We start from the raw sequence: 26572 nt of genomic DNA on the forward strand, positions 1-26572 counted from the left end.
TGCCTTGTCCAGGTCTTTCATGCCCATGGAGCAGGAGGAGGAGACCTCTCAACCCATCATCTGTCCTAGTAAAATCATTCCGGTGGCTCCTGTCACCCTGGCCCAGATACCGCCCCGGAAGACCTATGTCTCTGAGACTGACAGGCAAAAAGTGTTACACTGGGGCCATGCCTCGAAAACAGCCGGTCATGCTGGTCAGAAGAGAACATGGAGTGCGATTGTACGTCATTACTGGTGGCCATCCCTTCGCACGGACGTCGCTTCTTTTGTCTCTGCCTGCTCCTCTTGTGCCAGGAACAAGACGCCCAAACACCTGCCATATGGCCGTCTTCTGCCTCTGCCTATACCCTCAGTTCCGTGGCAACACATTGCGATGGACTTTATTACGGACTTGCCATTGTCCTCCGGACACACAGTCATATGGGTCGTGGTGGATCGATTCTCTAAAATGGCTCATTTCGTCCCTATGACTGGACTGCCCTCTGCCCAAGAACTCGCGGACGCCTATATACATCACATCTTCCGCTTGCATGGCTTTCCATCACACATTGTGTCCGACAGAGGAACTCAGTTCACCTCCCGCTTTTGGAGGGCTCTCTGCAAACATCTGGGAGTGACTCTGGACTTTTCTTCAGCTTACCATCCTCAGTCGAACGGCCAAGTGGAACGGGTCAATCAGATCTTGACCTCCTTCTTACGTCACTACGTCAACGCCCATCATGACGACTGGTCCACGCTTCTTCCTTGGGCTGAATTCTCCCATAACCACCACGTCAGTGAATCCTCCTCCAGCTCTCCCTTCCATGTCGTTTACGGACTTCAGCCTTCCGTCCCTTTACCTGTATCCTCTTCCTCGGATGTTCCTGCTGCTGATGCTGTAGTCCGTGACTTTTCTACGATTTGGGACTCTGTCAAGACGTCCCTTGAACGTGCTTCCCTGCGGATGAAGAGACACGCGGACAAGAGACGTCTGGACCCTCCGTGTTTCTCTCCTGGAGATCTCGTCTGGCTTGCCTCCAAGTACGTCCGATTGAAGCTACCATCCTACAAGCTGGGTCCTCGCTACATCGGGCCGTTTAAAGTCCTCAGCAAGATCAATGAGGTCTCCTACAAGCTACAGCTCCCGGCCACGATGAGGATACCCAACTCCTTCCACGTCTCCCTGCTCAAGCCGGTTGTCCTTGGTCCCTTCTCCGCTGCTGCCAGTTCGGCTCCTCCTCCTATTGCCGATGACGACATCTATGCGGTAAGGGATATCGTGGCCATGAAGACCGTACGGGGTCGACAGTTCTTCCTGGTGGACTGGGCAGGGTATGGTCCTGAGTATAGGTCCTGGGAGCCTCGGGAGAATGTGGGCACTCCTCTGATCCGTGCCTTCCTGTCCCGGTTGCGGGGAGAGGGCGTGGGGGGGGGGGTACTGTCACGCTCCCCGGGTCACCTGCCCTGCTCCCCGGCTCACCTGCCACGCTCCTCTGCTCCCCTGCCTCGCTCCCCGGTTCTTCGGTCCGGTCTCCGCCGCTCCCCGCTCTCCAGCCTCCATTGCCTGCACTTCCCAGGCGTCCTGGTCCCCGCTCCCGGCGCCCGTCGGCTTCTCAGCCCCAGCCCGGCTCTGCTGCTTCCTCCTCACAGCTTCCTGCTCTGGCTTCTGGCACCCGGGCCGCGCGCATGCGCATTAGGGCGCGCGCGCGGTCATTGACCCTTTCTTAAAGGGCCAGCGTCCACTGACAGGAAATGATGCACACAGGTACAGGGTATAAAGGGGTTTAGTGTCCAAGTGGGCGGTGCCTGTTCTTCGTGTTTCCCAAGCTAGGAGTCAGGTCTCCTTGTGTTCCTGTGAGATACTCACCTCTCTCTCTTCTAGAGCCGATCCTGCCTTGCCATCCGGTCCTGCCGAATCCCGCACCCCGAACGCTGCCTATCTGCCATCCTGACAGTCCGTACCATCTCTGATCCCTGTGGTGACCCGTCATCTCGCTCCAACGGTTCCGGACTCCGCCTGACATCATCTCGGCTTCCGAACCTGAGCTCCGTCACCCGGACTACCATCAGTGACTCCGTGGTCCCAGGGACTTCTCCATTATACTCTTGTGCACGGACTCTCCTGCTACCTGTAGTGCTCCAGCTACCGGACCCCTTACCATCATCAAGGAGTTCGGCCCAGTGGATCCACCTCCTGGGTCTGCCCGTCCACCTGGCCCTAACACATACCTGGACCGCACGTCCCTTAGGATGCGACGCCAGAACCACCCTGCGCGGTCATGACATCACCAACCTGAGGCACATGACCAGAACGCACTAGCGTCCACAAAGTCCGCCCCTCCACAGATAAGAAACAGCGCCCTGCATATAACTTCATTGCGCATGCGCTGAAACCTTAAAAGGGCAATTCCTTCTGTGTATACAATAACCGCTTCTGTCAAATAGAGCGTATAGGTAGCGGAACAATAAATTACCAGATAATATGTGCAGGCCTACAATGACCCAGGAATTGCTCAAATATAAACTGAATCTTATGGAAACTTCCAGAGGGAAAAGCCCAACAAATAGTATAACTCTTCATCACTGGGAACTCAGATGTATTAGGCAACTGAATTAGTATTGAGAGGGATACCGGAGAGACAAACTAGCCACTAAATGGCAGGAGGATCAAGAGGGAGAGAAATCATAGGCCCCAACTTCAGCCAGAATACAACCGACAGTACCCCAGGGAAAAGGGGGTAGAAAAAAGAGAGAAATATAGACTACCTATCAACTCCACCACCAGCTACACTAACTAGATGAAACTTTCCCTACCTAGTTGCGGAGGTTGGCACCCTAAATTACGGTGATTGGCGCCCCCGCTCACCGATGGCTTTCCCTCCTAGCTGTTCTAATCCTTCACCTACAAAAAGGGTTCAAAGGACAGGGATTCATTCAAGCCGAGGGGGTGAACCGTCTTGAGCCGAAAAATCCATCTACATTCTTTCTGGAGGATCTTCTTATCCCAGTCACCTCCTCGTTTCAGTGGTGGGACAACATCTATACCCTGAAACGTAACATGTCTGCTTCTCCTGGTTTCTTAAGTTAAGGGAAAGGTGTTTAGGGGATTTTTGTCTATGGAACCCCTGTTTATTGTCCCGTTTTTTTTCTCTTTCTAGTTAACCCATGAGAGGTTTCCACATTAGAAACTTTTTTATCTCTTCAAGCTCCCCTGATGAATAATAAAGTAGGAAACGCGTCGGGAGGAGGAGAATTTGGGATGGGACAGCAAGTGCTCTAAAGGGATCCTAGGCCCAGTTTATGAGGGGTCGTGGAGACGCCTATAATGAGGACAAGCTGCCCTTGTGGGAATAGGCCACACCGAAATGGGTGAGATTGTTCCTTTTCCACATTTCTGGACATTGCTATATTTGGGATCCTTATGTATGGTTATCTCAGAGCATTGTCATGTTTCATCTGAACCCTGAGTACATATTTGGTTAGATGCCCGGACACCAGGCTGGTGGTTTGGATATCTGTTTGTCAATGTGCATTAATTCCCTTTAATGGGTAGGGGTATTGGTGCATTGTTGTATAGGCAGTGTGATTAGTGGAAACAACTGTTTATTACCCATATACACTGCCAATTGTGCAGAACCAATGTGTACCTTTGTGGTCGGATGTAATACCTGTTTGTACCATTCATAACACCGACGTGTCATGTGGCAGAGTGTATTAATCCCTTGATGTGATTGAAGGGTGTTGCAGTACCTCAGTCTCTGCAGCAGACATTGTTTTTATATTCTATGAGGTAAGGTATTCCTTTCCTTTTTTCGAGAAACCAATAAAGGTTATATTTTAGGTATTTTTGCTGATCTAGGGGGTAGAAACCAGACTATAATGGGTCTAGAAGAGAGTGGGGGGAGAGGTATCGGGTGAGGCGACAGTACACCAGGCGCTCCAGGAGTTGAGATGAAGGGCAGGTTATAGACTGGTCTGTAGTTATTCATGCAGGATGGATCAAGAGAACATTTCTTTAATAATGGAGTAATGATAGTGTTTGAAGGAGGAAGGGAAGATGCCAGAAGAGAAGGAGAGGTTGAAGGTTTTGGTTAGGTGAGTAGTGACTACCGTAGAGAAACTGGAGTAGGTGTGAGAGAGTAGGGTCAGTGGTGCATGTAGTGGGATGAGAGAGAGGAGCCTGGAGACTTCTTCCTCTGTGACTGGGTCAGATATGGAGATTGAGCCGGAGGAAATATGTGGAAGAATGGGAGCAACAGCCCTTGGAGGTTGGGAGCTGATTTCCTGGATAATGTTGTCTATTTTCTGCGTAAAGTACGAAGCCAGATCATCAGCACAGAGGTCAGTGATGGGGCCTGCACTTTAGGAGTGAGGAGAGAGTGAAAGGTGTCAAAGAGTTTCTTTGAGTTGTTAGATAGTAAGGAGATCAGGGTGGTGAAGTAGGTTTGTTTGGCGAGGTGAAGGGCAGAGTTTCTAAGTTCTTTAATCAATTTATAGTTGATAAAGTTTTGTGCTGAGCAAGTTTTCCTCCACAGCCGTTCAGAATTGAATTTTTATATAACAGTTACTTATGACCGTTAGTATATGAACCACTGAATTCTAAAGCACTTAAACATTTGTTGGTGCAATATAAATAAAGATTATTATTATCCTGGAGATGGAGAGAGATGAAAGTATGGGGCGGTGATAGCAGGCGACGCGCGGAATGCTTGGCGCAGTGAGAAAAATAATCCATGGGGACGTCGGAAAGAACAGAGCATGAAGTACGACCACAAAAAAGTTTTAATGCTCGCACCGACCCAGCGTCTGAGTTGGTAAAAGAACTGTGCGATCCGCGACGGTGCTGAGAGGGGAAGTGCGCTTTTGTGAGTGCACTTGTATTGCCACTTGTAACTTACTTAAAGAGCCAGTGTCAAAAATAGAAACAACCTGTGGAAGGGAAGCAGGACTACCGGGCCATTTGATATTTTTGTGCCAAAGCCCATTGGGCATCTGCCCAGTTTGCCAGATGCCCAGTCTAGACCTGCTTAAATCTGTAGTAGATGGTGAGATATGGATCCTGAAAGTCAAAAGGTCAAAACATTGTTACTCTTTTGGTTGTCAGTGTAAAAAAAAATGTTTTTATTGGCATTGCTATATTCTGGGATCTATATCTTTTTTTTTTTATTTTTTTTTTGCTTGAAATTATTATTATTATTATTTATTTAGAGAGCACCATTGATTCCATGCTGCTGTACATGAGAAAGGTTTACATAGGAACAAGTTATAAATACAATGAACAAACTAACAGTGACAGACCGATACAGAGGGGAGAGAGGACCCCGCCCTTGCGGTCTTACATTCTACAGGACGATGGGGAGAGAGCCAAGTAGGTTGGGTCTTCTCTGGTGGTGGTGGAGCACCGGGTCCAGTGGTTGTGGAGCGTCGGGTCCAGTGGTTGTGGAGCACCGGGTCCAGTGGTTGTGGAGCGCCGGGTCCAGTGGTGGAGGAGCACCGGGTCCAGTGGTGGTGAAGCACCGGGTCCAGTGGTTGTGGAGTGCTGGGTGCAGTATTGGTGGCGCGCCGAGTCCAGTGGTGGTGGAGCACCAGGTCCAGTGGTGGTGTAGTGATGGATCCAGCGGTGGTGGTGGAGCACCAGGTACAGTGGTGGTGAAGTGGCACCAAGATGCAGATTTGTTTCAGGGATACCATATTTATTAACATTTGCCTTTTTTTATCACGTTTTTTCCATGTTTTGGGGGTCATTATGTTGAAAAAGCCATACTTGTTGACCATGTTTTTATTTGTTGATTTTTTTTTTTTATTTTTTTTTTTCGGTATTCATTGAATGGGTATTCTAGTCTAACAGCTTTAGACATTGGGTTGTTCTTGACATGGCAATTCTAAATATGTTTACTTTTTTATTTTTTTTAACCCCTTCACAAGCATTAACATACCTATATGTTTTGAGAAGGATGGTGTCCCTGACCTATGACATATACAGGTGCATCTCAATGAACTAGAATATCATCAAAAAGTTAATTTATTTCATTAATTCAACACATGAGGTGAAGCGCATGTATAGAGTCATTACAAACAGAGGAATCTATTTCATGTGTTTATTTCTGTTAATGTTGATGATTATGGCTTACCGACATTGAAAACCTAAATGTTATTATCTCAGAAAATTAAAGTAGGGAGGATGAAGGGTTAAAAATTGCGCTGCTGTATTCAAACATCAAAGGGTGTGTATAATATTGATTTATTAGTCAATGCATTTCAGAAGTTCCTGGCCCCTTGGTCAGGATCAATATCATATTGCCATGTTTCTGGGAGCCCTGAAACGCGTTGACTAATTAACCAATATCCACCCTCTGATGTTTCATGGAATACAGCAGCGCGGTGTTTAACCCTTCAACCTCCCTACTCTATATGCACCACACTGGGGACTGCAGCAGCCATGATCTGCTTTTATAGTGGTTGTGACTCTCACAACCATGCAAGGTGAAGCCTCTGATATCTATTTAGGTCATATTTTATCTCTCAGACGCTTCATCCTCCCTACTTTAATTTTCTGAGATAATGACCATTGGATTTTCATTGGCTGTAAGCCATTGTCATAAACATTGACAGAAATAAGTACATGAAATAGATCCCTCTGTGTGTAATTACTCTATATAATATATGTGTTTCAGTTTATGTATTGAAACATAATATACACCTGGTTTATGGCATATGCGTTCATTTTCCTGTAATGTACATATATTTCATGATCATTCCACACCTATAATGCTCAGGTAACATAATATACACCTGGTTATATGCTACATACGTTCATTCTCCTGTAATCTACAGATATTTCATGATCATTTCACACCTATAATGCTCAGGTAACATAATATACACCTGGTTATATGCCATATGTGTTAATTCTATTATTATCTACAGATATTTCATGATCATTCCGCACCTATAATGCTCAGTTAACATAATATACACCTGGTTACATGGGTTATACGTTCATTTTCCTGTAATCTACAGATATTTCATGATCATTCCACACCTATAATGCTCAGATAACGTAATATACACCTGGTTATATGGCATATGTGTTCATTCTCCTATTATCTACAGATATTTCATGATCATTCCACACCTATAATGCTCAGGTAACATAATATACACCTGGTTATATGGCATATGTGTTCATTCTCCTATTATCTACAGATATTTCATGATCATTCCACACCTATAATGCTTAGGTAACATAATATACACCTGGTTATATGGCATATGCGTTCATTCTCCTATTATCTACAGATATTTCATGATCATTCCACACCTATAATGCTCAGGTAACATAATATACACCTGGTTATATGGCATATGCGTTCATTCTCCTGTAATCTACAGATATTTCATGATCATTCCACACCTATAATGCTTAGGTAACATAATATACACCTGGTTATATGGCATATGCGTTCATTCTCCTGTAATCTACAGATATTTCATGATCATTCCACACCTATAATGCTCAGGTAACATAATATACACCTGGTTATATGTCATATGCATTCATTCTCCTATTATCTACAGATATTTCATGATCATTCCACACCTATAATGCTCAGGTAACATAATATACACCTGGTTATATGGCATATGCGTTCATTTTCATCTTATCTGCATATATTTCATGATCATTCCACACCTATAATGCTCAGGTAACATAATATACATCTGGTTATATGCCATATACGTTAATTCTCCTGTAATCTACAGATATTTCCTGATCATTGGCACACCTATGATGCTCAAATATAATGTTCATTCCATGTCTAACTTGCCCAAGAAACCTTTTATACATCTACATAATATACACCTAATAAGTTATTATCTTCATTTTTTTTATTTATTCCTTTTCATCATTCTTTTTAGTACAGTGGAACCTTGCTTAACGAGAACAATCCGTTCTGGAACTGTGCTTGTTAATTAAGGTACTCGTTCAGCAGAGCAAGATTTCCCATAGGAAATCATTGTGTGACGCCCTGGACAAGCCAGGAATCACAGGTAATGACATCACCACACCCTACACCCCGGTTAGGCACATCAAAGCTAGACCCAAAAATCCTTGTTGCCTTCCCCAGGGGCTGATGTCCACACCAGGGGGTGGAGCCAGGCGGTTGGTCTCCACCCACCAAGGAGTTCACAGTGCTGGAGGAGGGAAAACACGAAGAGTTAGAGTTTGGAGGAGGAAGTGAGAGGCAGTTTAGTGTTGGACGGGAGAGCGTCCTGGTGTGTGCCCCGGACTGAGACAGCAAGGTTAGCAGACGGCGGTGACCGTCTGCAGGAGTGGCCTATCGGAGTTGCCGTAAGGACCGTGGACGGGCGGTGGCCCGGCGATACCGGACCGGTACACAAGGAGAAGCCAGCACCATTGGCAGGGTCCTTTCGGATCCCGGCAAGGCTTGGAGTCGCCGTGAATTTGCCAAATCCGTCAGTGAAGGGGACCTCCGGGTTCCCAAACAACTAAGTCCCGATTGAAGGCAACAGTCCAACCGTATGAGAGAGACACCGCCACCGCCAAGGCACCAGTTTCTCAGGGCCAGCGCCTGCGGGCAAAGAGGGGCTCCTCCGGCCCATATCCAAGTCGGGGAGCGGGTTACCGGTGGGAACCCATTGGAACCAACAGAAGTACTAGGTGCAGGGAAAGAGACAGTCACCGTTAACTACCGGGGAAAAGCAACCGCAGCCGTCCGTGGGAACCGTCTTTCCAGCCGTGTGTTTTACCGAGAACTGTGTCATCGTCTCAGGCTGGGTGAGTGCCACCGTGCCGTGCGGCACAGCGCTGCCCCCGCGACCCTGCACCTCACCAGGCCCCGCACCCGGCCTGCCATCCACCCCTACCCCATCTCCGGGCCCCGGGACAACCAACCCCCTACCCATGGAGGGGAGAAGTAACAACAAAGCTGCTCCCTGTCACCGCTCCCGGGATCCATGTCCAGAGCAGCGGTGGTGTCCACACAATCACCACAACCGTGGGTGGCGTCACGGACAATATCCCCAAAAACCAAAACCATTCCCCTTTTCACTCACGGGCGAGGAGCGCCGCTCGAGTCCCCGGGATCCGGCCCATCGCTCGAGCCACCGAGCGGCAGCGGCCGCAGCAGCAGCGGCAGCCGGACCCGAGCAGTGGGAGAGCGCAGCGTCCCCTCCTCCGCCTGCGACAATTGCAATGCTGACGATCCATTCCACAACTTCTAAAATGTCCCATCCTGGTCCCCTATTCTATCATTCCACACATGCACAACCACACACAAACACACACAAACACACACAAACTCACATGCACGCATGCACACACATATATTATATGCTCACCTTACCTTCCATTCCATCGCCGGTCTGCTGGGACTTGCTGTTCTCTGGTACGGGGCCGGGCTGTGTAACGCGTTACCATAACGACGAGGCAGGAACTTCCCGGCCAGAGTGCTGACGTCAAAGGCAGAGCCGCTTGCCTCTGATTGGCCAGCGCTCTGCCTTTCATTAGCGGTGACAGGAAGTTCTTCCCTCGTCGCTATGGATGCAGATACACAGCGTGGACTGGAGCGCAGCGGCGCACTACAGTACCCAGGAGACCGGCGATGAAACGAAAGGTAAACATATTATGTTATATTATATGCTCACCTTACCTTCCGTTCCATCGCAGGCCTCCTGGGTCTTGTAGTTCGCCGCGAGGACGTCGCGATGTACCCGGGATCTACAAGAACCATGAGGCCGGCGGTGGAACGGAAGGTAAGGTGAGCATAATACTGTATGTGTGTGAGTGCGTGTATGTTTGTGTGTGTTTGTGCGTACATGTGTGTGTTTGTGTGGACTGCAAGTGCGGGTCAGAGTGTGGTGGATGGACGAAACTGGAAGTGTGTGCGGTGAGAATTTCGCTCGTACAGCAAAGCTTTCTCGTAAAGCAGGTTACAAATTTACAGAAAGCTTTGCTTGTTAAGCGAAATTCTCGTAAGAGGGTTACTCGTTAAGCGAGGTACCACTGTATGTCCCCTCAGCACTACTTGGTACTTGACCAAGCATTGATGATGCACTGCACTCAAAGACGCATCAGAAAAAGCGATACAAACACACTGTGTGCACACAGTCTTAGCCTTGTTTTTAGAAAATATTTAATAAGTATTGAGATATTTTAGATTTTCCTTTTAGATTTCTTCTGTGTTGGTGCTGGATTGGAGATATTCTGTGACAAATCTCTGTGTGTGACTATAGTTGGATTGTGTTATACCGGGGGTAGGACAGGGCCAGGACTGGATGTAGTGATCATGTGAAACCGGTAACGGCTCCGGAGATTCCTTACATGGGATCTTTTGGTCACGTGCACGTTTTAGGTGATTTTGTTTTACCTCCGTATTTGTAGCCAAAACCAAGAGTGGAACAATTAGAGTAAAAGTATAATAGAAACACGGGCACCACTTGTGTATTTTTACCCACTTGTGGTTTTAGCTTACAAATGCTGAGGTAAAAAACTCTGTGAATGTGGCCTTTTAGAGAAAAAATGCACCAAAACCGTAGAACTGTGTGGTTTTGATGCTTTTTTTCCCTCCTCCTTTAGGCTATGTGCGCACGTGTGCGTATTGCATACAGTTACGCTGCGTTCTGCACCGCAGCGTAACTGCATGCGTCCTGCGTCCCCAGCACAATATATGAAGATTGTGCATGTGACGTGCGCATGTGGCGTATTAGAACGCAGCGATTCGGCTGCTGCCCGAAGCGTGTGTTCTAAGAAGTGACATGTCAATTCTTTCATGCGCTTTGCATGCTGTCTGTAGGGAGAGGCAGCATGCAGAGCACACGAATTCTGCAGGCACCAGGCGCTTCAGAACGGAGCTTTTCAGCTGTGCTCTGAAGCGGACCTTTTGTGTGCGGTGCAGAGCGCACACGTGCGCACATAGCCTTAAGCTGATGTGTGGAACCTGAAAAAAAACGCAAGTAAAAATGAAATTATTTTAAGTGCAAAATCAAAGCTTTTCTGTACTATAAAACCACATTAAAAACGCAGCTTCACATCTGCACCAAAAATGCATCAAATAAGGAGGAAAAGGCAAATAAAATGCAGCACAAATGCAATAATCGGGAGATTGTTGTGTAGCTGGGTGCGGACACCTGCAGAAAATAATAAACCGTTTTTATGCTACGTGTGAACACGGCCTTACAGATACAAGAAAGCAACATGTCATATAGTGAAGCTACATAAAGATGAGGAAGTTTTGGGCTTAAGATATTAAATTGTAATTTTTTCCCCCATTCAGGTCCCTACAATATCGGATCCTCTCAGATCTTCTATATAAGAGAATTTTCCTGATTGATCCGTGAAGGATGGATAAGGAAAGGGACAAGATGGCGGAGAGGATATTACACCTCACCCTAGAGATCCTCTTCCGGCTTACTGGAGAGGTGAGAGATTCTGATGACGTCACATTACATCATTCTTATCTATGGGAATAACAGATGGACAGAACTGGAGAGGTGAGGACTCTGGAAATGTCTGTAGTGAGGTTTATTAATGTGTCTCTCCATATCCAGGATTACACAGTAGTGAAGAAGACCTCTAGTGATCGCTGTCAGGACCCTGTGTCTGAGGGATGGGGAAGACCCCTGAGCCCAATCACAGGGCCTCCACCTCACCCCCTGATACATGAGGACATCAATGACCAGAAGATCCTAGAGCTCACCTACAAGATGATTGAGCTGCTGACTGGAGAGGTGACACTGCTGGGAATGCTGGGACATTATACAGTAACGGTATGAAGGGATCTGGTGATGACGGTATCATTGTATGTGTCAGGTTCCTATAAGGTGTCAGGATGTCACCGTCTATTTCTCCATGGAGGAGTGGGAGTATTTAGAAGGACACAAAGATCTGTACAAGGACGTCATGATGGAGGTTCCCCAGCCCCTCACATCACCAGGTAATAGACAGGACTAAATACACACGGCCTATAATTATCTGTATGTAAAGAATGAATTCAATCCCTGTATGTGTTTCCTACAGCTCTGTCCAGTGAGAGGACAACACCAGAGATTTGTCCCCGTCCTCTTCTTCCACAGGACTGTAAACAAGAAGATTCCGATGTTCCTCAGGATCATCAGGTAGATGTAGAGAAGGTGTCATGAAATCTCCCTATGATGTGTAGACGGCTGTGAAGGTCTTGTGTTCAGTCTTATTTCCACCAGTATTATACACTGAATAGCCAACTACTGTATTTTCGGACTATAAGATGCACTTTTTCCCCCCCAAATGTTAGGGGAAAGTGGTGGGGGGTACGTCTTGTAGTCTGAATGTAGTGCATGGCTGCGGGGAATGAGGGTGCTGCGGTGGAGCAGGTCATCAGTGGTGTGAGCAGGCTGTAGCAGCGCCTACCGTGACCATGTGGGCCCGCTCATTTCATATGCATGCATCCTCCCACCCATCATCTCTCAGCCTGAACCCGGCGCTGACAGGTGGGCGGGATGATGGGCGGGGATGCGCGCATAATTAGCAGCAGGCCCGCGTGATCACACCTGGCAACTACAGCCTGGAGTGATCATTTTCGGCTATATTCACTGCCCCCGCGCATTATCATTAGCGCGGGGGGCAGTGAATAAGTATACTTACCGTTCCCTGCAGCATTGCGATGTCCTCCTGTCTGACGGCCCGCTGATCTTTGTAGAGAGGGGTGCGCACAGCGATGACGTCATCTCTGTGTGCACGGCTCCACACACATCAGCAGGCAGGCAGACAGGAGGACATCGCGATGCTGCAGGTAATGGTGACCGGCTCCACACAAGTCAGCGGCGCTGCTGCTGACAGAGAGGAAGACGAGTGATACTGCTGGAGTGAGTAAAGGTGAGTATAAACATTTATTTTTTTTGTGGGCCACAGGATGCTGGCAATATAGCAGGATGGGGGTATATAGCTGGATGGGGGTATATAGCAGGATCAGGGACGTATATATAAGCATGGGGATCATTACCAGGATGGGGTACCTTAGTAGATAATTTGGGGACATTACCGCTATAACAGTGTCAGCAGCAGATCATCGCCCCATAATAGTGTCATGACCACACTTTTTGTTTAAAATTTTATTTTCCTATTTTCCTCCTCTAAAACCAGGGTGCGTCTTATGGTCCGAAAAATACGGTAATTAGAGGCACTTTCACGCTCCCATCTGACATTTATTAGACACACGACTGCAGAGTGCAGCATAAATCGGAGTGATCAGTTTTCATAATGTAAAGATTGAGCAATGTCATTGGTGTAAGATTAGCTGGGACCAGCAGTGAAAAATTGACAACTTCCTTGGGTTTTTTTGTGTAATGGTGACAAGTGTATATTAATGGAAAAACAAGTCATTTGGTAAAAGAGACTGAAAATGATGTCACTGAGCAGTGTAAATTATTGTCTGCTCGGATGAATCCCAACTGATAATGGGAGGGTCAGAATTTTTTTTTATTTTTACACAACAATTCTCTCCGATGAGCGCCAAAATCTGCCATTTCTTTACACCAGGAACATAACATTACTTCTTCTTGCTTCCCTGTCCTTCATAATCCTCAGATCTTAATCCTATAAAGCATCTCTGGGCGGAGGTAGATGAGATTGTTCAGATAATGTCAGCTCCTCCATCTAATTTACAACTGCAAGAAATGATCCTGTTGGCAGTGACCAGTATTCCTGGGGAACAATCCCAACACCTAGAGGAATCTGAGGTGATTAATTTCTGCAGTTCTGAAGACCAATTGTGGCCCAATGTGCTCCTAGATGGTGTCTGTAATAATGTGGCCATTCAGTGTATGGTTTATACTTGGTGGAGATGACAGGATAAAGCTGATCATAGACATTAGATGTTGTCTGGATCTTCTCACAATTTTCTGGTTATTGAATCTGCTCATTGTTAAAAGGAACCAATAGATTGAATATTGTTTGATCTTTTGTTATTTTTGAAACTCTTTTCACCAAACATCTCCATCTGTCTGTGACCTTTACAATATTATTTTCAGGGTGAAGATCTGCCCCATATTAATACTACAGAGACATATGTGAGGGGTGATGAGTGGTGTAAAGAGGAGATTCCTACAGATTACTGCACAGGTGAGTAGTGACCACTAAATGCAGAGAAGTCACAGGTTCTACTCAGTCACCGGCTTAAGGCTTTGTGCGCACGTGTGCGCTCTGCACCGCACAGAAAAGGTTCGCTTCAGAGCGCAGCTGAAAAGCTCCGTTTTGAAGCGCATGGTGCCGGCAGAGAACGTGCGCTCTGCATGCTGCCTCTCCCTTTAGACAGCATGCAAACCGCACGAAAGAAGTGACATGTCACTACTTAGAACGCAGCGATTCGGGCAGCAGCCGAATCGCTGCGTTCTAATATGCCACGTGCGCATGGCTCCTGCACAATCTCCATAGATTGTGCAGGGGACGCAGGACGCATGCAGTTACGCTGCGGTGCAGAACGCAGCGTAACTGCATGCAATACGCACACGTGCGCACATCCCCTTAAAGTTTATTTTGTAGGTTGTGTTCATATAGAACTTTTTATATGGATTTTACCCTTTGCTTTAGATGCTGATTCATTAATGCTGGCAATGTGTTTGCCAGTTTTCTTAATGAAGGGGTGCAGTGTGGTAAGATATGCTGAATTCATTAAAATGTGCATGCAACTTACCGTATTTTTCGGACCATAAGACGCACTTTTTTTCCCCCAAATGTTGGGGGAAAGTTGGGGGTGCGTCTTATGGTCTGACTATAGGGCTGCGGCCGGGAATGAGGGTGCTGCGGTGGAGCGGGTCATCGGGGGCACGAGCAAGCTGTAGCAGCTTGCTGTGACCACGTGGGCCCGCTCATTACATATGCACGCCCATCCTCCCACCCATCTCTAAGCGCAGAAGCCGGCGCTGACAGGTGGGCGTTAGGACGAGCGGAGACGCGCGCATAGTAAAGACCCGGCCCGCGTGATCACCCCTGGCAATTACAGCCTGGAGTGATCATGTGCGGCTGTATTCACTGCCCCCCGCGCGTCATCATCAGCGCGGGGTGCAGTGAATCAGTGTACTCACCCGTCCCCGTTTGTGGAGCCGTCCCCCTGCAGCACGCGATGTCTTCCTGTCTGTGCCGGTCAGCTGATCTGTGCTGATCAGCTGATCGGCACAGACAGGAAGACATCGCGATGCTGCAGGGGAACGGCTCCACACACACAGGTCAGCGGCGCAGAGATGAAGATGATCGGTGCTGGAGGGAGTGAGGAAAAGGTGAGTATAAACGTTTATTTTTTTTCTCTGTGCTATAGGATACAGGCCATATACCAGGATGGTATATGAGCACGATGGGGGCATATAGTAGGATGGGAGTATATGAGCAGGATGGATGGGGGGTATATGAACAGGATGGGGGGTATATGAACAGGATGGGGGTATATGAACAGGATGGGGGTATATGAACAGGATGAATGGGGGAACATGAGCAGGATGGATGTGGGGTATATCAATAGGATGGGGGTATATGAACAGGATGGGCGTATATGAACAGGATGGGGGTATATGAACAGGATGAATGGGGGAACATGAGCAGGATGGATGTGGGGTATATCAATAGGATGGGGGTATATGAACAGGATGGGCGTATATGAACAGGATGGGGGTATATGAACAGGATGGGGTTTATGAACAGGATGGGGTATATGAACAGAATGGGGGTATATGAACAGGATGGGGTATATGAGCAGGATGGATGGGGGTATATGAACAGGATGGGAGTATATGAGCAGGATGGATGGGGGAATATGAGCAGGATGGATGGGGGTATATCAATAGGATGGGGGTATATGAACAGGATGGGGTATATGAACAGGATGGGAGTATATGAGCAGGATGGGGGAATATGAGCAGGATGCTGGTATATGAGCAAGATGGGGGTATATGAGCAGGATCTGGGTTTATAGCAGGATCATATACAAGGCAGAAGGATCATTACCAGGATGGGGTACCTTAGTAGAGAATTTGGGGACATTACCCCCATAACAGTGTCAGCAGCAGATCCTCGCCCCATAACAGTGTGTCATGACCACATTTTTTTGCTTAAAGTTTTATTTTCTTATTTTCCTCCTCTAAAACCAGGGTGCGTCTTATAGTCCGGTGCGTCTTATAGTCCGAAAAATATGGTACTGAATTCAGCGCATCTTCTCAGTATCACGCTCCTCTGTGCGCCTTGCCAGAAATGGTATTTCTGATGGATTGGAGCAACATATCTGACAGGCTTAAGTTATGGCATCACCAAGCCTTGTCAATCCTACACCCACATTGATGGACCTGGCTGAGACGGGTTTAAAAACTTACTCTCACTGCTTATAGAATAATTATAACTAGATGTTCAATTTTTTTTAGGTTGTGTTCACATGGAACTTCTTTATGTAGATTTTATGCTTTAAGATTTAGAGGCTGATTCATTAAGGTTAGCACTGGCACATCAGTCTCTTAATGAAGGGGTGCTATTGGGTAAGATAGGATGAATTGATTAAGACGTGCTTGAAACTTGCTTGAATTTGGCACATCTTTTTAGTAGCAGATGCCTCTGAGCTCCTTGCCAGAAATGGTACTTACGTTAGGGATAGGGCTGAATGAATCCAAAAGTCCGGATCCGCGCGGTCTCAACAATATCAGGGTGCCGAACCCGGGTGCGGAATTCCGGGTGCACGATCCGGATTCGGCAATTAAACATAAAGAAAAGAAGAAATAAGTGAGAGTTTCATAGTTACCGAGACTCGGTGTCATGGCGGCACACTGCTTCCGGGTCACGCATTCATTTCCTGTACTGTATAATCGTATACACACAGCTTTCCGTGTTTTCCCCGCCCACCGACCGTCCTCTCATCTGTGATTGGTTCCAGGCTGACGCGCCCCCAGCTTGTGACAGTCTCTGCTGCAGTCATCGCTTATCGCGGCTCAGTCATAGGCTACACAGAGCTGGCAGTCTTCTCCATGGCTGCTCGCTCTGAGGTGTAGCAGTACTGGATTTGTCATCGTGGGATCTCGTGTGGATTACACCGGAGCTGCAGGGTGTGTTGGGGGTTAATAAAGTGGTGAAGGAGGGTGTGTTTTGTACTTTATTCCAAATAAAGGATTTTTCTCTGTGTCTTGTTTATTTACTGTTATTTATAGGTTTGTGATGCGGGTATCTCAGACGCCTGTGCCATCACTAACCTAGTGTTTAGTAGCAGCTGTGTGCTGCTATTAACCTCTCATTACCCCGATTGGCACCGCACCAGGCCACCGGGAAGGGCTGGTATCGCACCGGAATAGTCACATCTAATAGATACAGCAATATCAGGCGGCTGTGGGCTGGAATATCAGCCCCCAGCCGGTGTTATCAAAGCTGGGGATGAAAATTGGGGACTGCACGTCGATTTTTTTTTTTTTTTTTAATTATTTATTTAAATTAAAAAAAAAAAAAGCCGCATATGGTTTCTCTTAGACCGGAGTCACACTTGCGAGGGACTCGCAAGAGTTTGCTATGGCAAAGCCTCGCAGGTGTGACTGGATACACAGCACAGATACAGCCCGACAGCTGGGGCTGCAGCCGCGAGCTATATCTGTGCTGCCGATTGTTTTATTTGTTTATTTTTTACCACCATGCTGACCCGCAGACACTTGCTCTGCTTTCCCTGCCCACCGGCCATCCTGCCAGCAGTGATTGGTTGCAGTCAGGTGATACGCTGCTACTCAGGGTGAGGACGCATCTATCTACAACCAATTACACGAGCCGGTGGGCGGGCAAAGTAGTGAATATAGAATTGTCGGCTCCTGAAGGTAAAAGCGTGACCCGAAAGGAGTGTGCTGCCATGACACAGCCTCGGTGAGTATACTGCGCGTGCTCCTGCCCTCTTATTCCCTCCACAGATGTTTTTAATCTCCGTATTCTAGTGCCCATTAACTTATATGGGCACCGGATTCTGGAGCAGATCGGACTTATTTTTAAATCTGTCAGTGATCCGCCGGTCCCGGTTTTTGGTTTGTTCGATCAGCTCTAGTTAGGGATAGCCTGCAGCAACATTTCTAACATCTAAAAAAGACTGATGGCACAGCCTACCTTTCTAATGTGAACAGATTAATTCTTCATTTGCAGGTTCCTGGCTGCCCATAAATTGTAGGTTTTCTAACCCAAACAGAGACATTAAAGTAAGCAAGGACCCAACAAAAAGAGGTCACCTTGCCATTTGCTGTTGGGCTGACATAAACTGGCCATTTTTGTGTGCTAAGAACCTATTTTTTACTTGTTTTTCATAGCAGTAATGCATGTCTATATTCCCATATTCATTCTTCCATATTTCTTAGCACTAGAGAGTGCAGGTGTTTCCTTTTTATTTCAACATATCAGACATGCATAAATTATTTCAGTAACTCTTGATGAATTTGTAAGGCACCACCAAGCCATGTCAGTGCTGCACTCCGTTGGTGGACCTGGCGGAGACTCGCATGAAAATGCCAAAAATCATAACAATTTGCAATACTTCAATCAGCAAAAAGTTTGCAGCTTTTCAGTGTTTTGTGCCAGAAAAATTGCATAAGCACTTTGATGAATAGCCCCTTAGTGCCTACAAAGATGCTTTTTTACACTATTTTGTACGAAGAATTCTCCTCTGTATCCATAACATATTTCTGAGCTTGTGCACAGGAGATGACACTTTCTTCCCAGTCCGACCCATCACAGGTCACTGTGCTCAGTGGAGTATCTAAATATATTTTTCAAGATTGTTCATGTCGGTAACCTCTGATATAGACGGCAGAAACATTACCAGTCACCACAGGCTTCACTGTTATGTACAAGAGACTGTTCACCGCCTATAAACTTCAATAGCATTCTTCTTTACATGCTATAATATACTGGCCTATACAGATATCTCTATATGCCGGTACATTATAAGATAAAATAGAGATGCAAAACAAGTACAATATACATGGCATACCAATGTGTAATTGTAACAACCTATACAATACAGCGAACAAATTTATGGAGATTGATAAATGGTGTGATTAAAATAGTTGATATGTTTTTAACCATGTAAATATGCATAGCTATAAAATAAGTGGAGCATGCACAAGTTAGTTTTCCATTCTAAAAATGGACTCAGCTCAGAACCCAGATGGACCCCAGAATACCTCCTGTATCTGAGATCTGTCATCTGACTGTCTGTTTGTTCCTCACTGAGCAGTTGATATGAGAAGCTTTGGAAAATCTTTAGATTTCTTTCCCACATCAGAAAAAAGTAATGACACACGAAGTGCAAAAGCAAATGCATGGACTTAAAATGGATTCAGCACAAATATATTGAGGCATAACCAAAAATCCCTGAATTCTGAAGTGCTGAGTGCTGTGTTTGGGGTTTGTTTTTCTACATGACAATGATATACAAATGTGTCTCTGACATGTCCATTCAGTGCAATGAGGAAAATGTAGACAGACGTAATATCTCGTGATGGTCATTCTTCTTTCTCCAGTCTCAAATTTCTTTCTGAGCTGCCACATGTAATATTTCCAATATTGCCACATAATATAATATATTTATTCATTCATCTACCTGCTGCACGTGAGTTTCCTCCTGGCTATAGAGAGGCACAGCCAGCTTCTGCACAAATTTAATCCCACCACTTCTCCATCTGATCTAAGGTTCTAGTTCAGTTCCTGTCTAGATTCCTACACGGTGCTTTCTTGTATTGTCTCTAACGTTTTCTAGCTTGGCTTGTTTATCCTGACCTCTCAGCTCTCAGCTAAGTATATTGAACTTGTGCTATCTGCCCTTATCTGGAATAATCTGATTACTACTTTTACCATTAACGTGTACCTCGCATCCATGTCTGTTACCCTCTGGTTAGCTGCTGCAGTCCCAGGAACTGTCATGGAGTGGTACCTGATGACTACCAGCGTCCAAGCCTATTCTCACTATCAGAGGCTCAAGAAAATACCCAGTAAATACAAGTAGTACTCTTGTCCATCCAGGGTAAACCCTGCCAGTGGCGCAGTGGGTCCACACCCACTAGAATTACAGTTAGATCAGGCCCCAGACTCCGCTGACAAGTCGGGACCCAGGGATCCCAAGTCTAGCGTACATGTACTGTACAAAGAGGTCCAACTCAGTGTGAGCATCAGAATCAGCTAATGCATGCCACAAATGTGGTGTCAGCACAGTTGCAGGATCTGTCCACTGCAATGTCTTCCTTTTCTTCTGATTTCTCTATTTCTGGCCAATCCTTTTTTGGTTAATAAGTCTCTTCGAGGAAGCAGCCTAATTCTGCAATTTCTGGTGGATCTGCTAAGCTCCAGCTTCCACTTCCGAGCCACTATGAAGGAGACCCCAAGCAGAGCTGCTGCTTCATTAATCTGGGAGAACTACTTGACACTCCTCTCTTTCCCTCGGATTAGAGCAACATAGCATTTATGCTCTTCCTGCTGTCCATATAAGCCTTGGCCTGGGCAAATCCAATCTGGCATCATGGTTGTCCAAAGACCCACAACATAGAGAGGTCCATGGACATATTCCGGGCAGTATTCGACATTTCAGGCTGCACCTCCATCAGCTGCTTTGTCTCATGTGTTTACCGTAGAGAACGGACTCCATGGCTCAGTATGCCTTATGCTTCCATACATTTACAGAGGGGCTGGCTTGCAATAAGAAGGCCCAGATGGCGACCTTCTGGCAAGACCTGTCCAGTTGTATAAAGCCGTGTTTCCCATATCCAGTCCTCAAGGACTACTAACAGTGCATGTTTTGCACTGGTGATAATTCCATCGCCTGTGCAATACTAAGGAAATCTTGCAAACATGCACTGTTGGTGTCCTTGAGGACTGGTGTTGGGGAACACTGGTATAAAGGATGAGTTGGCAAACAGAGATCTACCATCCTTTCTGGATGCCCTTATACACCTAGCCACTAGGATACATCTCCTTTTCCATAAGCAGACCATGGAACAAGCTGCAGTGTCTCCTCGTGCCCGAAGACCACCCAGACTGTCCCCAAACTTCCATTTCTTCTTGCTACCGCAATCCACACCATGAGCTCCTGAGCTGATGCAAGTGGAGTGGGAGAGAAGAACCTGGGTGTGAGTATTTGCTTTCCAAAGCTACTGATCGTTGTTACCCTAGCCTGATAGGAGATGTCCTTCTCTGCTCTGCGGGTAACTTCATTTATCTTTATCTGGTCTCTCGACTTTAGCTCCCTACACATTAGCATCCCCTGACTATCACCTTCACAGATGGACAACCACTGGCAGAGCCTATTGGATTCATTACACTGCCTGTCATGCAGTATTCAGACCCTTTGCTCAGTATTGAGTAGAATCCCCCCTTTGAGCTAGTACAGCCATGAGTCTTCTTGGGAATGATGCAACAAGTTTTTCACACCTGGATTTGGGGATCCTCTGGCATTCTTCCTTGCAGATCCTCTCCAGTTCCATCATGTTGGATGGTGAATATTGGTGGACAGCCATTTTCAGGTCACTCCAGAGATGCTCACTTGGGTTTAGGTCAGGGATGGGCCAATCAAGAATGGTCACAGAGTTGTTCTGAAGCCACTCCTTTGTTATTTTTAGCTGTGTGCTTAGGGTCTTTGTCTTGTTGGAAGGTGAAGCTTCAGCCAAGTCTGAGGTCCAGAGCACTCTGGAAGAGGTTTTCTTTCAAGATAGCTCTGTATTTGGGTGCATTCATCTTTCCTTCAACTGCAACCAGCTGAAAAACACCCCCATAGCATAATGCTGCCACCACTATGTTTCACTGTTGGGATTGTATTAGGCTAGTAATGAGCAGTGCTTGGTTTTCTCCACACATAGCGCTTAGAACATCACCACTATCTTCAACTCATCAGACGAGAGAATGTTATTTCTCATAGTCTGGGAGTCCTTCATATGTTTTTTTGCAAACTCTATGTGGGCTTTCATATATCTTCTTTCATATGGCTTCCGTCGGGGCACTTTGCCATAAAGGCCCGACTGGTGGAGGGCTGCAGTGGTAGTTGACTTTGTGGAACTTTCATCTCCCTACTGCATCTCTGGAGCTCAGCCACACTGATCTTGGGGTTCTTCTTTACCTCTCTCACCAAGGCTCTTCTCCCATAATTACTCAGTTTGGCTGGACGGCCAGGTCTAGGAACAGTTCTGGTGGTCTAAAACGTCCTCCATTTAAGGATTATGGAGGCCACTGTGCTCTTAAGGAGCTTGCATACTGCAGAAATTCTTTTTTAACCTTGGCCAGATCTATGCCTTGCCACAATTCTGTCTCTAAGCTCCTTGGGCAGTTCCTTTGACCTCATGATTCACATTTGATCTGGCATGCACTGTGACCTGTGAGGTTTTATATAAACAGGTGTGTGCCTTTCGAAATCAAGTCCTATCAGTTTAATTAACGCAGCTGGACTCCAAAGAAGGAGTAGTACCATCTCAAGGAGGATCACAAGGAAATGGACAGGACAACATGTGACTTAAATATGAGTGCCTGAGCAAAGGGTTTGAATACTTATGACCATCTGATATTTCAGTTTTTCTTGCTTAATAAATTTGCAAAAACAGTCTACATTTCTGGGGGGGTGTTTCTGCAAGATGGCGTGCAGAGTGTACATTAATGAGAAAAAAAAATGAACTTTTTTCAATTTACCAAATGGCTGCAATGAAACACAGAGTGAAACATGTAAAGGGGGTCTGAATACTTTTCATACACATTGTATGAATAAGTAGCCAATTATTATTAGTATGGGAAGGTTTCTCAAGAAAATGACGTAATCAGGCTCTTGCCACCCTGGTTGTTAGAAAATAGTCAGCCATTGGCATAGGGGAGGACTGAAATCATAATGTTACATAACTGGCCTGCTAGATAGTACAAATAGAAGTCTCTATCTGTTTTTAGTGTGAAAATCTGATGTAGTTTTAGGTCAAATTTATGCAGAAATATGAAAAAAAAAATTTAAGGATTCACAAATTTTCAAGCGCCATCAAAAGGCTAAGTGATCTACAAAAGAACCAGGGATGGACAACTATGTTTACAGAGGACACTGCTGCAAAGAATTTTTCAGATCCCCTCGTGCTCCCATATTCCAATATTCAGCCAATGTGTCTATTCGCTTGCATGACATATATAAGAATATGAAGGACGTATTCTCCTCTATTATATCCACTACTTAGCTTGCACTAAAAGATATACAAAACCTTACATTATCTCCAAAGCCATGGCTTATGTGTACACAATCAATCTGTTCCAATGTGCTTTGCTCTTTGCTATATAGCTTGTACCAATCAGAGAATGTCTGAGATAGAATCACTTAATAAACTCATTAAGGGGAGGAGAAAGACAGTATACAATAGATGAGCACATCTAAAATAGCAGAAAATGTGTAAATATTTATTGATAACCACAGAAAACACACTATATAAAACATTTAAAAATACCAAATAATGTAATGATCAAGACCCCCTGTAAGCCACAATAGGCCAAGCTAGTATAATATCGAACAATTTATAATGGTACAGAAAAATCGTTCATATTAGATGTAACATTATAGACTCCATAGGGTGAAAGACCCCCATTATACAATTGGAAAGTAGCCTGCATACATAGGTTACAGATGCCTGAAAAACAAGTCCAAAGTGTTAGATATGAGAAATCAGGAGGTTATCACTCGGGTAAAGATGCTAAATAAAATGGGAGAACCGTCCACTGGGTTATTAATACCATGTCTCAGAGACCACTCAATTGGAAATACATCAACTATAACGCTAGAATATACCTATATTCATAAATAACCAATAAATAGGGAACACATATATAAATTGCATGGGAAGCCAAAGGAGGTAAGGCCTACACATGGGACCCTGGTCCAGATATAGAGACAGTGAGGAAGGAAAGTTACTTACACATGAGGAATCCAATGGGAATCCAAATGAGAAGAATCAAAATCCAAACCATGTGAAGGAAAATGGCTGTGAGATACTCACACATTTATATTACGTTACAGGAGATAGCACCCTTCTTATTATATTTGACTTCTTGATTTTAGTACTGCACCCCTCTTTACGTACATATTCCTTCCTAGTGCTTGTGCCTGTCAGAGAATGTATGATATTATTAATATTATTATTTATTATTATAGCGCAATTAATTCCATGGCGCTTTACATATGAAGGGGGTATACATAATAGGGGCAGGCACAATAATCATAAACAATACAAGGCACAGACAGATACAGGAGGAGAGAGGTTCCTGCCCGCGAGGCCTCAATCTACAAGGTAAAATCACCTACAAAAAAACACAAAAAACCAAAACATTATGAAGGACCGCTAACACTATTAACTATCATTCCCTCTTTTGTATATAATTAAATAAATAATAATGTAATTCCCGTGCAATGTTACTGAAAAATAATAAAATAATTTTTATTCTTGGCAGATGACTGTACCAGGAGCACAGAGGGACGTCATTTTTCTCTGTCAAAGACAAATATAAGTTATGGAGGGCCTGTTGAACATGAAATGCCTTACAAAGGGGGAAAAACATGTTCATGTTCAGAATGTGGGAAATGTTATAGAGAGAAATTCAGACTTGTAGCTCATCAGAAAATTCACACAGGGGAGAGGCCATTTTCATGCTCCAAATGTGGGAAATTGTTCAAACAACGATCAACTTTAAATAGACATCAGAGAACTCACACAGGAGAGAAGCCATATTCATGTTCAGAATGTGGAAGAAATTTTAGTGAGAAATTCATTCTTGAAAAACATCTGAGAACTCACACAGGGGAGAAGCCATTTTCTTGCTCAAAATGTGGCAAATGTTTTCCAGAGAGATACAGTCTGGTAAGACATCAAATAAGTCACTCTGGCAACAAGGCATTTTCATGCTCTGAATGTGGGAAATCTTTTAAACAAAAATCAACTTTAATTGCGCATCACAAAATTCACACAGGGGGAAAACCATTTTCATGTTCAGAATGTGGGAAATGTTATAAAGAGAAATTCAGACTTGTAGCTCATCAGAAAATTCACACAGGGGAGAGGCCATTTTCATGCTCCAAATGTGGGAAATTGTTCAAACGACGATCAACTTTAATTAGCCATCAGAGAATTCACACAGGAGAGAAGCCATATTCATGTTCAGAATGTGGCAAATGTTTTCCAGATAGATACAGTCTGGTAAGACATCAGAAAAGTCACTCAAGCAACAAGGCATTTTCATGCTCTGAATGTGGGAAATCTTTTAAACAAAAATCAACTTTAATTGCGCATCAAAAAATTCACACAGGGCAAAATCTATATTCATGTTCAGAATGTGGAAAATGTTTTACATTAAAACATCACCTTGTTCAACACCTAAGAACTCACTCAGGAAAGAAGCCATTTTCATGTTTCAAATGTGGAAAATGTTTTACAGAGAAATACAGTCTTGATAGACATGTAATTCGCACAGCGCATTAACCATTTGTATGTTCAGAATGTCCGAAATCTTGCAATACTAAATTAAGACTTGTTACACATCAGAGAAGTCACACAGGGGAGAAGCCATTTTCATGATGAAATGTGTCAAATGTGGAAAATGTTTTAACTGTTTAGTTTAAAATCAAATCTTCTTACACATTTGAAAACTCACACAGGAAAGTAGTCAATTTATTTTTGTAATTGTTTTATTGACAATGTCTCAAATAGAAAAGGAAAACAATTTTTTAGAGCATTTGATTATTAGAAAATGTAAACAATTACCATTGACAGTTATTGAAAATTAGTATCCAAATACACTTATATATGATCAATGTATATAAGATTTTACATTTACATTACAAATGCATCTTAAAGGGTTTGTCTAGTAATGCCTTTTACCATCTTATTTGACTTTGAAAATGGAGAGATACTGCTATACATGATCAGGACAGTTGCTAAAGTAATCATATAATACCCTGCTAGTGTCAATTAATAGGGTGACAATTTGATGTGACCCAGGTAATAATACTGTGGAGTAGAGAATGGCAATAGGGTCTTATGTATTAGGGAAATCAAATAGGCAAAGATTAAAGGGGTGGTTCACCCATGTTTTTTATTGTCTAGTTATTATTATTATTATTTATTTATAGAGCACCATTAATTCCATGGTGCTGTACATGAGAAGGGGTTACATACAGAATACATACACAAGTTACAGTAGACAGACTAGTACAGAGGGAAGAGGGCCCTACCCATGCGGGCTTACATTCTATAGGATTTTGGGGAGTTCGATATTATATTGAGAAACAATGTTTCTCTCAAATACCTTGTGTTGGCAGTAGTGCCTGTGAGAGGCGCTATTGCAGACCGCTGTTCCCCGCTCTGGTAACGTCACATCAAGTGCCGCACATGTCACATCCCTGCGGCCGGCTGCAATCTTCCTACTCACTGAGCTGAGAGGTGTTTCACCGCTCGTCACAGCCCATCTGCTCCCTGCTCCCTCCTCCCTCACAGTAGAACACTGCAAGCAGGAGACGCGCTGTGCTATGACAGCGGTGAAACGCCACCCACAGCTCAGTGAGTCAGGAAGACTGCAGCCGGCCGCAGGGATGTGACGTCGGCA

At 45.0% G+C, this 26572-nt stretch overlaps 1 protein-coding gene across 1 annotated transcript in view; it reads left to right on the forward strand.

The window, feature by feature from the left end:
- The window catches only part of LOC142312847 (uncharacterized), a 142064-nt gene extending 115785 nt beyond the window's left edge, over window positions 1-26279 (forward strand). Inside the window, exons 9-13 of the mRNA XM_075351835.1 lie at window positions 11566-11730; window positions 11813-11936; window positions 12020-12117; window positions 14008-14098; window positions 24425-26279. Coding sequence (XP_075207950.1) covers window positions 11566-11730; window positions 11813-11936; window positions 12020-12117; window positions 14008-14098; window positions 24425-25449 — 1503 coding nt within the window. The 3' untranslated portion in view covers window positions 25450-26279. The remainder of the gene's footprint in view (window positions 1-11565; window positions 11731-11812; window positions 11937-12019; window positions 12118-14007; window positions 14099-24424) is intronic.
- The last annotated feature ends 293 nt before the right edge of the window (window positions 26280-26572 follow it).

This window comes from Anomaloglossus baeobatrachus, chromosome 5 (assembly GCF_048569485.1).
Source record: "Anomaloglossus baeobatrachus isolate aAnoBae1 chromosome 5, aAnoBae1.hap1, whole genome shotgun sequence".
NCBI classification, from domain to species: Eukaryota; Metazoa; Chordata; class Amphibia; order Anura; family Aromobatidae; genus Anomaloglossus; species Anomaloglossus baeobatrachus.